Here is a 15706-nt window from a genome sequence, read left to right as displayed (position 1 = left end):
TTGGTCTGCCAAGTACTTTCATCAATTGGATTGAACTTTGCTTCTCTACTACTAGATTCTCTATTTCCTTTAATGAGAGTCTTCTTGGTTTTTTTAAGGGAGCTAAAGGCATTCGTCAAGGTGATCCCCTCTTTCCTCTGTTATTTGTTCTCTCTATGAACATTCTCTCTAAACTCCTCAATTTAACAGCCGCCAAAAGTATTTTTGGTTTCCATCCGAAATGTAAAAAAATTGGCCTCACTCATCTTTCTTTTGCCGATGATCTTTTGATTTATTTATTTTTAAAGTATGTTTTGGTTTGTATTTATTTAAATTTTTAGTATTATATTCGTTTATTTATATTTAAAAGTATTTTTGGTCATTCGTTTAACATTCATGTTCATTTAACGTTTGTTTGATGATGAGCAACCAACACTATCTTTTACCAAAATATTTTGCAAGCCAAATAAAATGGTGAAAGCCACTAATTCTTAAGTACCTTATACTTTACAATATGAACTCTAAAGTTTATCCATATCTTTACCATTATTTAAAATGTAAAAAATAAAGGGAAAAGAAGAACAAAGTAAAAGAGATAATAAACGAGTTTATTTGTGAACATAAATAAATCAAACACACATGTTCGTATTCATTCATTTATTAAATGAACAAAAAAAATTTGTTTATACTCGCTTATTTATTTTAGAAAATGAACAAAAACGATCGTTATACAAATGATTCACGGATAGTTCATCAAACGCTCTATTCATTTACGGCCCGTCTCTTTCTAGTCATTGTTTGGAAAAGTTTCTTGAAGGCAAGATTCATGTTCCACCATTGACATAAATGTGCGATAATGGTGTTGATCAACTTGCAATCCCACTTATAGCCTCCCTTAAATTATAAAAGGGTTAATTGCACGTAATTGATTTTGTGTCGAGTTTGTCTTTACATATAAATGATCATAATCAATCGTCGAACTTGTAAAGTTGAAATTTTATAAAAATAAATAAAAAATTATGAAATACTTCATATCATAATGATGCAAAAATTAAGAAATACGATTGTTTATTCAAATAAAAATGGATCAATTATCCACTATCATCACAATTCAATTAAAGTTCTATTGACGTACCAATATCTTAAAAAGATTATTTTATATTTCTTTGATCAACAACCTTCTTTTTCTCTTTCATGACTACCAAGTGATTTGGCCATTAATCCCTTGACTTTTAATCCAAAATAAAAGAAGTCAATCCCTAGAACTATCAATATTTAGGCTATCCATCAACTATATTACTCACCAATGATTCATTAAATATTGTTGTTCTTAAAATACCAAGATTCGTCCACTGAAGAAGAAGAAGAGCAGGAGACGAAGAAACAAGAACCAAATTCTGGGAGTCATGTGATTTTTTCAAGGAGATTACTTGTTGTGCGGTTACCTTCCTTCTTCCAAAAGCGATGGCAAAAGACTTCAAAAATCTTGTATGTCGAAGGGTGTTCGACGAAGGACTTGGGGGTAAATTTGATGCGAAAATTAGAGATTCTTTCACCAAGAAACGTATATGGTTTGACACTTTCGACACTGGTGAGGATGCTGCTGCTGCTGTTCTGGCCAAGGAACGCGAGTTCGAGATGATGAAGTCGGCCATGGATAATAGGAACTCATCCGTAGTTCCATCGTCTCTTTTGCCGGCACTCAATGTTTTGGTCAATGCCATTGAAATGGAAGACAACAATGAAGAAAAACAAGGTACGCAATAAAGAAAGCTGCGAAAGAACACAGTAGTTTTGCATTCTTGTACACATTTGTATTCTTTTGCAGCTTTCTTTATTACGTACCTTGTTTTCCACTTCAATGGTATTGACTGAAACATTGAGCGCCGGCAAAGGAGACGATGGAACTACGGATGAGTTCCAACTATCCCTGGCCGACTTCATCATCTCGAACTCGCGTTCCTTGGTCCGAACAACAGCGGCAACATCCTCATCGGATGCGGAGAAAAAAAAAATCAACTGGCCTTGGATAACTTTTCAATACACAAAACATCATCAAGATCGGATGCGGTACAAGAGTCGATAGAAACACACACAAATCTCTATGGTCATCTCCACTCCACCAGATTGAGAAGAGAAAAATCAGCACAATGAATTGCATTTTGATGTAGGATTTGCTTTGATTTAAGTTTCCAATTCACTGCCCCATCCAAAAGGAGCATCTCGTGTCTTGAATCAATTGCCTATCTGGGGTCATCTCCACTCCACCAGATTGAGGGTTTTGCAAGAAAGAATCTGTTTTACCCCACACTGGCCAATAGAGGCCGTACATGAGACATTGGAGAAGGGGAGAGCTTTTCAAAGCATTGTTTCGTACCACAGATAGGCAATTGATTCAGGACACGAGATGCTCCTTCTTTCGGATGGGGCAGTGAATCGGAAACTTAAATCAATGCAATTGATTGTGCAGTGAATTGGATGTGTCATACTTTGTGTTACCAAACACAGCCTTAGATGTAGAAGCTTAACCAGTGAGTACTTGTTGCAGAGGAAGATACAGATCTTTGCTTTCAGAAGAGCTTAATCCTGGAATTGATAGGGCTTGCCTTTTTCTATGTTTTGGGAATTAAACAGCATGGGAGATGTTTTGGGTTGGCCGTACAGTGATAAGGCCTTATTGTAAGCTTTCATATAAGCATGCATCATTCAAGGGATAACTGATTGGGAGATGATTTGATGAAGATGGTGTAGAGCAGTGTAAGTGAGCGGATGGATTCAAGTTTTCTTCTTGATGCTTTTGGAAAATATGACAGATTGACAGCTGCAGAAGTAATATGTAGAGCTTTTCAGCCTCTGGTTAACATCTTAGATAAGTATGGTTTGCCCGCGCATTCACCTACAAAACACACGTGGAACCGAGTTCAGTTTTTTCTTAGACAATTCCGAATTATATGGCTTGGTACTTTGGACATTGATGAGGAAGCTGCTACTGCTGTTCGGGCAGGGGAACTATATGAAATATCAGAATAGTTTTTCCATTAGAGTTAAAGCGTATCATAATGTAACATAGATGCTTAATATCATGTGTTGTCGGTGAAGTTGTCATCCGAATTTTTTAGTATAGAATGCATGAAATGGAAACTATAGGCATCATTTGCATTTGAGCCATACCTGAACTCCACCCCGCTGAAATCGTTGCTGACATGATCTAAAATCCAAGGTGCCTCCTATGCTTCTACATGTGAATGCAATGGAGAAAAGAGTTGCCAATCCAAAGGCTCCATCATTAATAGTTCATCTCAACGCTTTAAAGCAACAAGTTCTCTTACTTCGGCATCCAACATATTGACTATAATTTAATTCTCGAACCAAAATATTGGGCTGTTAAGAAAAGCATCCATTTACAAAGTAGTTTCATGTTTGATCCAGAATATAATCATAAGAAAAATCCTCAACCTCAAAGTTACTCCATAATTCAATAATGATTAGTAAGTTCTCCACTCATGATATGAAATTGTTAAGTGTTGTTCTGTATTAACGACAGATGAGAAATGTAAATGACAGATTCGTAAGTTCTTTTGCAGCTTTCTTCATTACGTACCTTGTTTTCGCTTCATTGCTGTTTTCCACTTCAATGGTACTGACTGAAACATCGAGTCTCGACAAAGGAACGACGGAACTACGGCTTAGTTCCTACTATCCATGGCCGCCTTCATCATCTTGAACTCCGGTTCCTTGGCTCGAACAGCAGCAATAGCTCCTTCATCAATGTCCGAAGTACAAAGCCAAGTCATAGACGTTTGTGAACATAGACATGGCGGTCCATGGTGGATGTGACTGATAACATGACAGATAGACTAAATTAGTTTTTTGGTCGATTTCAAGAGTCAAATTGATTTTTTTGAAAGTTCAAGTGCTTATTTGATTTTAAAAAATATATATATTTTAAATTTAAAATATAAAAATGTTTGAAAAATTAAATATAGAAAATTCCAAAAATTAAAATTAAAATATTAAAAGAATAAAAATACATTATTATTTTTTACTTTAAATTTTATCTGAATTTGATTTATATAAACCTAAACTCGTCTATCTCGTACAATTTTTATTTTATATATTTACATCTAATTTTTTTAAAATCAAAATATATTTTTAATTCTATTTCATTATTTTTTAAATAAAAATTTAATTAAATAAATATTATAAATTCTTATGAAAAATAAATTTTAAAAGTTATAAAATTAAAATTTACATATAACTCATGAAACTATATATATATATATATAGTTTTTTATTAATTTATTTTTTATTTTTATTATTTTTGTATTTTAAATAGTTTTTTAAAATAATTAAATAAGACCTTGAACTAAAAATAATAATTTGATCTACGAACTCGATATAATAACCCATCAGTCATCGTAGACCATCACATTAGCACCATGAAGTGTCAAATCAGTATTTTAACAGTCAATGATAGAAATTATTAGTCAAAAGGTTACATTAAATTATTTTCTAAGTTTAAGAGCCAAATTAAGGGTATGCTTGTTTGGGGGAATTGGTTTTCCCCGAAATCTCGTGTTTGTTTCACGTAATTCATTTTTCGGAAAACAATTTCCAGTGTTTGGTTGGAGAAAAACTGGTTGGTTAAAATAAAACATTTTCTTGGTCAACAGAATTTCCTTTGTGTTTTCTGGAAAATGACTTACGGTCTGATTTTCCTTAAGTCATTTTCCGAACTTTTCACTTCAAAGAATAAATACTCAAAATAATTTTATTTTATGAAATTAATATTAATAAAATATTTTAAGACCATTTTAATCAAAATATTAATTATTAAAATATTTAAAATAAATTTATTAATATTTCTAATAATATATAATATAATATTTTTAATATATAATAAATAATCAATTATATTAATAATATAAGATATATTTTTATTTTAATAGTATATAATAAATTATCAATAAAATTTATATTATTTATTAATTTCATAGAAATAATATTAAATTATTAATAATGATAATATTATTTATATATTTAATATTAATATAATAATCTAATAATATTTTAATAAAGATATTTAAAATATACTAAATAATATTTTTAAAATATAATATAACACTATTACTTTAATAAATAATTAATATAATTTATAATATTTTTATTTCAATAAAATATACCAATATTAATATTTTTATTAATAAAATTATAAAAATAATATTTAATAATAAATAAATTATTTTAATATTTTAAAAAAATTATATTAAGTTTTATGATAAATAATATTATTTATTGTATTTAATATTTTTAATAAATAATTTTTAAAAAAACCCATCAAGTGGAAAAAAGGTTTAAACAACATCTTCCAAACATCGTAAAACATTTTCCAGAAAATATAATTCATTTTCCAGAATTCAATTTCCAGAAAACCAATTACATCCAAACAAACATACCCTAAGGGGTGTTTGGTTCAAGGATTGTGGGATTCTCATTCTATGGGGATCCCACATTCCCATGTTTGGTTGGTTGGGAATCTCATTCCCGGTAATATTTTATTACCAATAGTAGATTTTTTGAGGTATGTTACCGAGAATGTCATTACCTCCTTTCCCTTAGGTATTGGAACATTACCAGCATTTTGGACTAAAATGCCCTTAAATTTTTATTTTTTTTCAAAAATATCATTCTTCTGTCGTTGAATAATAAAAATTTTACGAATGTTAAATTACAAATTTATCCTTAAATTATTTTAGATTTACAAAAAAAAAAGTCTATAATTAAAATTTTATATGAAGTTCAGAGGTTAAAAAAATTTACCCTTTCATTAAACATTTTTTATATTTTTAATTTTGTAAAAAATTATATAAATATTATGAATTTAATTTTTTAAAGAAAATATATAAATATTTTACAATTTATAATATTATACAAATATATAATAAGGACAATTTGGTCAAATATACATTCCAATAATCTTTTATTCCTTTAACCAAACACGGTAATATTACATTCCTGCTAAACCAACCAAACACAAAATACAATATTCCCAGTAATCCTATTCCCTGGTAATCTTTTATTCCCATTGGTAATCTTACATTCCGTGAACCAAACGCACCCTAAGTGTAAAAATAATTTGAGGGCTAAATTGATTTTTTTTTAAATTACAAAAACCTCATGTACCCTTTTACCTATTGTAAATAATCTTTGTACAAAATCTGCATCCTCATTCCTGAAGACCAATATTTATCTTTAATGACATGTGGATTTTAATTTAACCATTTTTCAACTTGATCCCTAATACGTACCATTGTAAAATTTCTACATGACACCGACTCTATACATAAGCATATATAATATTTAATTTGACTTTTTGAATAAGATATATTTTACATTTATTGCTGGTTTTTATTTACCAACCATAAAATATAAAAAAGTAAACATTTATCTCAATCAACTTGAAGATGCTACTAAAAAGTTTGGTCATCGTTTAATTTTTTTTTAACTCAAATATTCATTTTCGCTCAATATTTTTCTTATTTCAATCAAGTTGTTGGTTTTTCTTGAAAATCAAGAATGCCAAAAGATACGTTAAATATTTTGTTTCCTTTCGCCATGCAAAGCTTTAAGCAAAAGCTTTAGCGTTTGATAGAAAAACGAAAACCATGGAACCCAGTTCAAATTTTCCCAAGACTATTCGAATTATATACACTGATCCCTACGCTACAGATTCGTCCAGCAACGAAGAAGAAGAGCAAGAGATGAAGAAAACCAGGAATCAAATTCTGGGATTCAGGCGATTTGTCAAGGAGATTACTTTTTGTGTGGTTCCCTTCAATTCGTCGAAAAACGATGGTCAAAGACTTCAAAACTCTTGCACCATGCCGAAGGGTGTTCGACGAAGGCCTTGGGGCAAATTTGCTGAGGAAATTAGAGATCCTTTCACCAAGAAACGTATATGGCTTGGTACTTTCGACACTGAAGAGGAAGCCGCTGCTGCTCATCGGGCCAAGGAACGCGAATTCCAGATGATGAAGGCGACCATGGATAATAACAACTCATCGGTTGTTCCGTCGTGTCTTTCGCCGACGCTCGATGTTTCGGCCAATGCCCTTGAAGTGGAAGGCAACAGTGAAGAGGAAACAAGATACGTAGTGCAGAAAGTAGCAAAAGAACACAAATTTGTTCAAGAATGCAAAACTAATGTTCACAAAGGAGTCTCCGTTAAAGATTTGTGGAAGGACGAGGCATCGGTTATGGTGTTGTGGGAACTTCCATCGGCTTCAGAATCATGGGAGGATCTCTTCGGACGGTGTTGTCTCGATAATCGTATGTATAATCTTAACAACCATCTTTTATCGAACGACGACGGCGTCGACCACCACCCGGAGAATGCTAAGTTGATTGAGTTGCCTGACATGAAAATAGACGATGAGAAAATTGCTTGGGTGGATGAAATTATAAAACATGGGAAGTGAAGTAAATTTTGCACATACGAAACAATATCATTTTCATTCTCTCGAGTACAATATACATTATCATTGCATTTAAATTTAGATAACTGCAATATTTTAGTGTAACATTATTTCTTTTACTTTCAAGTTGTTGAAACTAACATCAATATTCTAAATATTTAGATTAATTAAGTGTAATCGATCATTTATTGTTAACCGTTATTATTCTATTGATCACGACATCGAAATTCTTGCACCATGGCCACGGGCGTTCGACGAAGGCCATGGGGCAAGTTCGCTGCCGAAATTAGAGATCCTTTCAACAAGAAACGTCAGTGGCTCGGCACTTAGTGCACTATAGAGGAAGCTTCCGCTGCTTATCAGGCCAGGAAACGTGAGTTTGAGATGATGGCGGCCGAGGAGAATAAGAACACACCGTCGATTCTGTTGTCCCCTTCATCGGTGCTTGATGTTTCTGTCAAAGCCGTTGAAGACAATGAGAAGGAAACAATGGAAGATCAGTACGTAATGAAGAAAGCTGTGAAAGAGTACAAATTTGTGCAAGAAAGGAAACCTAGTGTCGACCAAGTGGTATCCGTTCAAGATTTGTGGAATGGCGAGGCATTGATTATGAGGTCATGGGAACCTCCATCGTCTTCGGATACATGGGATGAGCTCTTCGGGCGATGGGATCTCGACACTCATATGTCTAACCTTCATGACGATCTGTCGTGGAACGACAACGGCATCGACCGCCGGCCGGAGAAAGCGAAGTTGATTGATTTGTCTGACATGAAAATAGACAATGATGATATAGCTTGGGTGGATGGATTTTAAAGAAAAAGAAAAATTAATTTTTTGTTGCTGAACACAATAGCATTTAATCAGTTGTCATTGAAATATTCAAACATCTTGTAATGAGTGTAAAATATATCAACTGAAATCGTGATTTGTGTCGAAATTTGGATACATGCAAAGCACATGAAATTAATCCTACTGCCATAATATGTTTATATCTCCTCATTAAAGGCACACAAAAGTACAGTAAATTAATTCTACTAACGGTAAAACGGATTGTACAGCAATATTTTCATTGTTTTTACCATAAAAAATTGCTAAATATAGAAGGAAAAGCATTATATCACTCTAAAATATAAATATCTCTTCTAAAATCCAGGAAGCAAGAATTGAGAAGCAAATAACGAAAGTAAAAATCAAATCCTAAAACTAAACAATAACTATGATTCATCGTGCAATGAGATGCATTAACTCCGAATATAATTTCAACCATTTTTTAAATAATATAAATTTTTTGTCCGAAGTGGACACAAATAAAATTTCAGTTAAGTACAATCAAAAAAATAAGTAACTAATCAAATAAAATTCAAATTTCAAGATAAGAACGTGTTCACTTTGAATGGAGGATGGATCCATCGTTGTGGGTATGTTACGGCATCACATAGATATACTACGTCAGTGATAAGTGGTGGTTATTAATTAATTAACAGTTTCCTTTCCAAGAGAGTTAATTTAATCAAAAATAAAATATCTTCCTCCTCCCCAGTTGCATTCAAAACACTCTCCATTGTGTTCATAAATCCTTAAAGTTAATTTAGGGTGTGAATGATAAATTTGGAATTGGGGTTAGAGATTTGAGTATTAAGTTTAGGGATTTAAGTTTGGATATTTTGATTTAAGGGGATTGGGACGACAACAAAAGGGATGGTCGATAGTGGAAGTCCGACGATGGGTGAGTAGCCGTTTGACGATGGCAAAGGCGGCTGGTGATGTCCGACGACAACTGGTAATGAGGTTGAAACGAGAGATTTTAGTGTAGTAGAGTTTTTCTATAATTTTAAAAAAATATGTTTTAAAAAAATAATAATATTATAAAGTTTTTTAAAATAAAATTTTAGAAAATATAAAACATGACACATTATTTAACGATTTTTTAAACAGTCATTATAGCTTATGCACCTAAAAGTGTACAGTTAGACAACTACTCTTAGCAAAAAATTCTTTAAGCACCTAATGCTAACTTATGATATAGTTTGGACACTTATTTTTACATTAAACCAAAATATAAACATGACATGTATCACTCTACTATTCTTTTAACACTCGTTACTATGTAGACACCAAAAAGTATATCAGATAAAAACATTAAGTACCTAAAAGTGTAACAAATGTTGTAAAGTGTATTATAGAAAACATTAAGCACCTAAATGTGTAACAAAAATAACATTAGACGCTTATTTTTAATGAAAAAATCTTTAAACACTTAAAATTAACTTAAGATATAGTTTACACATCTACATTTATATTAAACCTTATTAAAATGAAACAATTTAAGGGATAAAGTAGGTCTCCTAATAAAAACAGAAGGGTCAAAGGTGCAATAGAGACGTAAGCAACAGATTGAAAGAGAGAGAGATGAGAATGAGCGGATAGTGGTGCCACGATTTTATGATAATGACGCCAATAGAATTAGTATTAGCCATTAGCCAACAGTTAAAAAAGCAACAATTCAATATACCCACTTGTCCCCCTTCTTTGATCTTATCAACTACTCCCCCTACACTACTATCCACCCATACCCCAAATCCTTGATAACCCTAAACTACAACACTCATGCCCTATTCCATAAATCTAATCTAAGAATGTTACTAATCCAAAAAAAATATAGGAATAATAAATTAACTCGTATCTGACAAATTCTGACTTAATTAAGTTTAAGTTTTTTTTAATAAAAAATTTAAATCCACATCTTACAAAATAAAAATCAAATATAAATTTTTATCTCAAAATCTAAAAGTGTAATAAAATTACGTTATTCTAAATTGAGTCAGATTTGGGTGTTTCTCGAGTAAGGTCAAATTAAAAATAAAAGATAAATAAAACTCAATCCAACCCAACCTATTACCATCCTTAGTTCAATCCTTCGTCTTTCCCTCTCACCCATACTATTTCATTTTCTACTAATTCAAACACATAAGAGAATAAAGTATGAAGAACAAGATGAAAACCTTAATTTCCTTCGAATTACAATCACATGAGAAGGAACAAGGGAATTAGAGCCATCAATAAACCATAACAATATATTACACAAAAGTCTCTCAAATCCTCTCTTCAAAAACATTTAAAAAAGATACCCCTGACAAGAGCGAGAGCAATAATTCTTGTTCTTTTCACTCCCCCCTCTTTGAAATTTTTATCAAAATCCCATCCCAATAATCAAAAACCCATCATCATCATCATCATCATCTCCATTTTAATTTGTGATTAATCTTCTTATATTTACAATCCAAACACTACCCACACTAATAACGAGTTATAATTTTTACTAATTTCTCATCATCTCCCTCTCTCTTTCCTTTTTTCTCATATCAAAACTTTTTCTTTAAAGATGAATCTCCGGCCCACCTCCTTTGAGGGTCTTCAGTTTTGTTATAGTTTAAGCCACGGCAGAGATGCTGCAATTGCGGTTATCTCGATTGAGACAATCGAACCCCTCGACTCGTACCGCCGCCGGCTGAAACCCGAATTTCACCCTCACGCACCCTCCTCCCCTTGAAGATGGGGAATAGGGCGGTGCCACCGTTGTTAGTTGTGCCATATCGTTGTTGAATCGGACGTCTTGGATTAAAGGGTTTGTCGCCCTACTCGGTGGTGATCCGCAGAAATACGGTGGCGATGAAGCCATTTGGTTGTTGGATTCTTCAGCTTCATATCCTCCCTGTAAATCAATTAAAAAAATCAAACTTAAAAAGGGAAATTAAATCCCAGAAATACTCTTAAAATTTGGGGAAAATGAATTTACCCTAGAGAGGATTAAATCGAGAAGATCTGTACCAGCATCTGAATCCTCCATCTCACTCTGATAATAACAACTGAATTTTCCACCAAAATTAAAAATTATAAAATAAATGAAAAAAATAATACTTTGAAAATAAAATAACAAAGAGAGAAACTAATCAGAAGATAAAAGGAGAGGCTTACTTGGTAGGCCATTTAAAGGTACGGATAGGCTTAGGGCAAACCACAGAGTCAAATCCTCTCTCTTCAAACCTTCCCATGGCGTTGGTGTTCATTTAAACTCTTTTTAATTTTCAATTTTTTTCAAACAAACCAAAGATCTGAACACCAACAAGGCCTGTACAAGAACAAAATCCCCCCCAAAAAATTAGATCTAAACAGAGAAAAATTAGAAGGAAAAAAAACAAGAGAAGAGATCTGGGCAATTTGCCAGACGAACCTTAAGCCCCTCCAATGGAGGATTTAAGGAAGAGATTTGTGTGGAATCAGAGAGAGAGAGAGAGAGAGAGAGAGAATGAGCAAATCTGGGTTGAGATTCAGAGAGAGGAAAAGTTTCAAAAGAAATGATACAAAGGGATTGGGCTGGGTATTCATAGAGAGAAAGTGACGGAGGGTGGATTAGGGTGTGGACGAACTTAGATTGATGTGATGTGAGATCAATTGGTATTGGCCGATTGATTTGAGTTGGACGGTTGATGATTGTTTTTGAGAGAGGGTCAAAGGTGTGGTTGAGACAAACAATGAAATATCAATCAATCAATTTTTCCCTTTTTTTTTAATTCGGTGATTTGTATATTTTAATCCGTCTGAAGCATGCACGTTTCTTATTATAATTATTTTTCCTTTAATAAAAACGCTCCCCTTCCTTATATAATATTTTCACTCCAATTTATTAATTGGGCAAATTTTGTTAGCCACTATATTTATTCTAAATTATGGATTTAACAACTGATTTTCTAATCTCCTCATTTTAGTTCTTATAATTTTAAAATTTTAATCCTAACTCAAACAATAACATGATTAAATTGGAAAACAAAAAAATAAATACATAATCTATGCATAATACTAGGCCTAAATTTGACCTAACAAATTTAATAGTTATTATTAGAGTTAGGATTGACATTTTAAAAATAAATAAATTAGAATACATAAATTTTAAATTTTAATAGTTATTATTAGAATGTTGGTACAAATGGTTGGTATTCAGGAATTTGAGCTTATAAGGCTAAGTTCGAATCTTACCATTGTTACTCTTGGTGGACAATCTGTAAATTACTATGTAAATTCTAATTGGGTCTTAAATATGTCCTAACGCTGGACTGAAGGAATCACCCTGACCTAAACTTTTATATACTAAAAAAAACTCAAAAACTCACCTATAATTACAAATTGCTTAACCTAAAGATTTTCAATAGTTAATTTTCAATAATTTTAAGGCATAATGATAAAAATAGTCCATAACGTTTGCACAAATGATCACTTTGTCCTTTTTCTTTTAGCGTTTTAGCTCCCAAAGTTTTAATTTTTTTTGTCAAAATGGCCCATGTTGGATGAAAGTCATTAATTGACTAACAGTCAATACATATTGTTGATGTGATATTTTTGCACGTGCTTAATTGATAACGTAATATGTTTCACATCATCAATGATGATGTGACATGTATCATGTCACTCAATATAATGACATGACACATGTCACATCAATAATTAAATACATATGAAAATATCACATCAAAAACATGTGTTAACCGTTAGTCAACTAACGATTTTCATCTAACATGTGTTAAATGTTTGTTTATATTCACTAACACACATATGTTAGTGAATGTGGAGACTAAATTGAACATAACATTAATTTTTGAGTTTAAACTATAAAGTCTAAGGAACTTAAGGACTAATTACATAAATTTCATCATATTTGCCTTGCAAATAAAAGGGTAATAAGAGAGAGTTGATTCGTGAATATTAAACAAATGTTAAACGAATATGTTTACAAGCGCTAAACAAATAAATACAAATACATTCAAAAATAAATAAATTAACACGATACTAAAAGTTTTAATGAATGCGAACTAAACATTAACACATTCAAAAATAAGCAAATAAACATAAACATAAATATATAGGGTGCGGTAAGGCAAAATAAATGTATTCAACGTCTATCAGATTTAGTAATAACATGTTATTCTTTGAAATTGTAAATATATTAATTAAAATATTATTCAAATAAATCACTTCATCTTTAGGTATTAGATGATATGATACAATAATAATTTTAGTTTTTAAAATTTATATAATTTATTATTTTAGTCCTAATCTGAAATAACTCAATAATTTAACCCTTCATATTTAAAATTTTGATCATTTTTAATTTTATTATTAAAATTACTTTTAGTAAATATTAAAATCATAGAATCAAAACACAAAATGTCTGTATAATTTTCTTGTGAGAAAAATCAATTTATAAATTTTTAAAAAAATTATCAGTAATAATATAAAATAATTAACTTATATAAAAATTTTGAAAATTTTAAAATAACGACCTTCTCATTAACTATGCCCTTAACTCACTAAAATCTCGTGAAGCGGCTTGCCAAACAACCATAAGATCGTTTTGTTTACGGAATGTAAGATTATCAAGGAATAATATTAATGGGAATGTTGTATTTTGTGTATGGTTGGCTTAGCAGGAATGTAAGATTACCGTGTTTGGTTAAAGGAATAAAAGACTACTGGAATGTATATTTAACCAAATTGTCCTTATCATATATTTGTTTTTTTAACAAGTTGAAAAATATTTATATATTTTCTTTAAAAAAATTAAATTCATAAAATTTATATAATTTTTTTACAAAATTGAAAATATAAAAAAGTTTAATGAAAGGGTAAAATTTTATAATTTTATTTTAATCCCTGAACTTCATATAAAATTTTAATTATAGATTTTTTTGTAAATCTAAAATAGTTTAAGGATAAATTTGTAATTTAACCTTCGTAGAATTTTTATTATTCAATGATAGAAGAATTATATTTTTGAAGAAAAAAATTAAGGGCATTTTAGTCTAAAACGTCGGTAATCCAACAATATTTAAGGAAAGAGAGGTAATGTCATTCCCGGTAATATACATAAAAAAACCACTATTGATAATTTTACATTACCGGGAATAGGATTCCCGAACTAACCAAACTGAAAAATATGTATTTCATTCTCATAAAAATCCCACATTCCCCATCTAAACGCGCCCGTATAGCCTTTTAAAAGTCCCCTAATTCCTAGCCTTCCAAATACTAGTTAAAGTTTACTAAAAATCCATATATTATACTTAAAAGTTGATTTTAATCTCTTTATTATAAAAAATATTTTAATTAGTTTATTTTACTTAAAATTTGTTGTAATTTCTGTATTATAAAAAAGATATTTTAATCCTTGTATATTTTAAAAGTAAAAGTTTTAGTCCAAAATTTTAAAGTTATAATTAATTAACCTGAATATTTTGGTTTAAACGTCTTTTAAGTCTCTATTAACTTTGAAAATGAGAAAATTTAACTCCTTTGCAAAAAGAGTAATTTATTTACTGTATACTTTGAAAGTCAAAAAATAAGAACCATCTAAGACGATGTTGATATTTTTCATCAGTACATGACATATGTCTCATCATGATTGATTTTAAAAAAAAATAAAATTGGTAATTTTGTATAATTTTATAATATTTTTTACAATTTTAAAAAATAATAAATTTTAAAAAAATATATAATTTTTATACTATATTTTTCAATTAAACCTTTACTCTCATTCCAAATCTAAATTGTTTTTAAGAAGAATTAATGTATAAATTTTCAATTAAACATTTTAACCTTATTTATGCTTTGACTTATAATTGTAATATTATTGTAAGATAAAATAACAAATTGTAGAGTTATAATATAAATTACTTTTATATTTAAATTTCACAAGTATTAAAAAATTATGTAAATATTTATAAAATATGTTTTTGAAATTGATTTGCTCGAGTTCCTAATTGTAATATTCTATGTTTTGAGATTAATAAAAAAATAGCAATTTGTTCAAGTTCAAAATAACTCAATATTATATGTTTTTCTAGTTAATTATTTTTATATAAAAAACTCACAATAACATTACAATAAAAAAATAGAAAAATGTTAATTATTTGTACTAATTAACAGTGTTATAAAAATAGAGAAATCGAGACATACTAAAAATTAAAATATAAAAATTAAACTTAGACAAAGAATGAAATGATAAATTAATTTAGATTGAATAAATAATATTTTTTAAAAATTTAAATTAATAAAGTGTGGATCATAATATTTAAATTATAGAATAAAATACGATTACAAGTACAGTTCTTAAACAACTTAATTAATTAATTAAGTATAGTTAGGCAATAAATAAATAAATGAGGAGCGTTCTCCGTTCAACGGACCATAGATGTCCA

General features: G+C 30.1%; 2 protein-coding genes across 3 annotated transcripts; one reads left to right on the top strand and one right to left on the bottom strand.

Annotated features, from left to right (window-relative positions):
* Window positions 1–6644: 6644 nt before the first annotated feature.
* LOC120204654 (ethylene-responsive transcription factor ERF118-like) lies at window positions 6645–7457 on the top strand. Its single transcript, XM_039204712.1, has one exon. The coding sequence runs from the start codon at window positions 6645–6647 to the stop codon at window positions 7455–7457; it is 813 nt and encodes a 270-aa protein (XP_039060643.1).
* A 3257-nt stretch (window positions 7458–10714) lies between these two features.
* On the bottom strand, window positions 10715–11848 carry LOC120204610. 2 transcript variants are annotated; one of them, XM_039204673.1, is made up of 5 exons: window positions 11692–11848; window positions 11433–11588; window positions 11254–11323; window positions 10882–11169; window positions 10715–10835 (listed from the first exon to the last, which is right to left on the bottom strand). In XM_039204673.1, exons 2-4 carry the CDS (start codon window positions 11522–11524, stop codon window positions 10888–10890), a joined length of 444 nt encoding a protein of 147 aa, XP_039060604.1. In that variant the 5' UTR covers window positions 11525–11588; window positions 11692–11848; the 3' UTR covers window positions 10715–10835; window positions 10882–10887. The 2 variants fall into 2 exon arrangements, with proteins under 2 accessions (XP_039060604.1, XP_039060603.1); XM_039204672.1 differs by having other exon boundaries at window positions 10715–11169.
* Between the last annotated feature and the right edge of the window lie 3858 nt (window positions 11849–15706).

The sequence above is a fragment of the Hibiscus syriacus genome, unplaced genomic scaffold, assembly GCF_006381635.1.
Source record: "Hibiscus syriacus cultivar Baekdansim isolate YM2019G1 unplaced genomic scaffold, ASM638163v2 tig00011079_pilon, whole genome shotgun sequence".
Classification (NCBI taxonomy): Eukaryota; Viridiplantae; Streptophyta; class Magnoliopsida; order Malvales; family Malvaceae; genus Hibiscus; species Hibiscus syriacus.
The sequence above is the reverse complement of the archived record's forward strand: the minus strand, read 5'-3'. Positions and strand labels throughout refer to the sequence as shown.

Bases quoted from the DNA above. Each gene is read 5' to 3' on its own strand.
- LOC120204654 (XM_039204712.1), top strand. From the start codon at position 6,645: ATGGAACCCAGTTCAAATTTTCCCAAGACTATTCGAATTATATACACT.
- LOC120204610 (XM_039204672.1), bottom strand. From the start codon at position 11,524: ATGAACACCAACGCCATGGGAAGGTTTGAAGAGAGAGGATTTGACTCT. The intron at 11,324-11,432 runs GTAAGCCTCTCC...TGGAAAATTCAG, and splicing joins ACCTTTAAATGGCCTACCAA to TTGTTATTATCAGAGTGAGA. The intron at 11,170-11,253 runs GTAAATTCATTT...ATTGATTTACAG, and splicing joins TCGATTTAATCCTCTCTAGG to GGAGGATATGAAGCTGAAGA.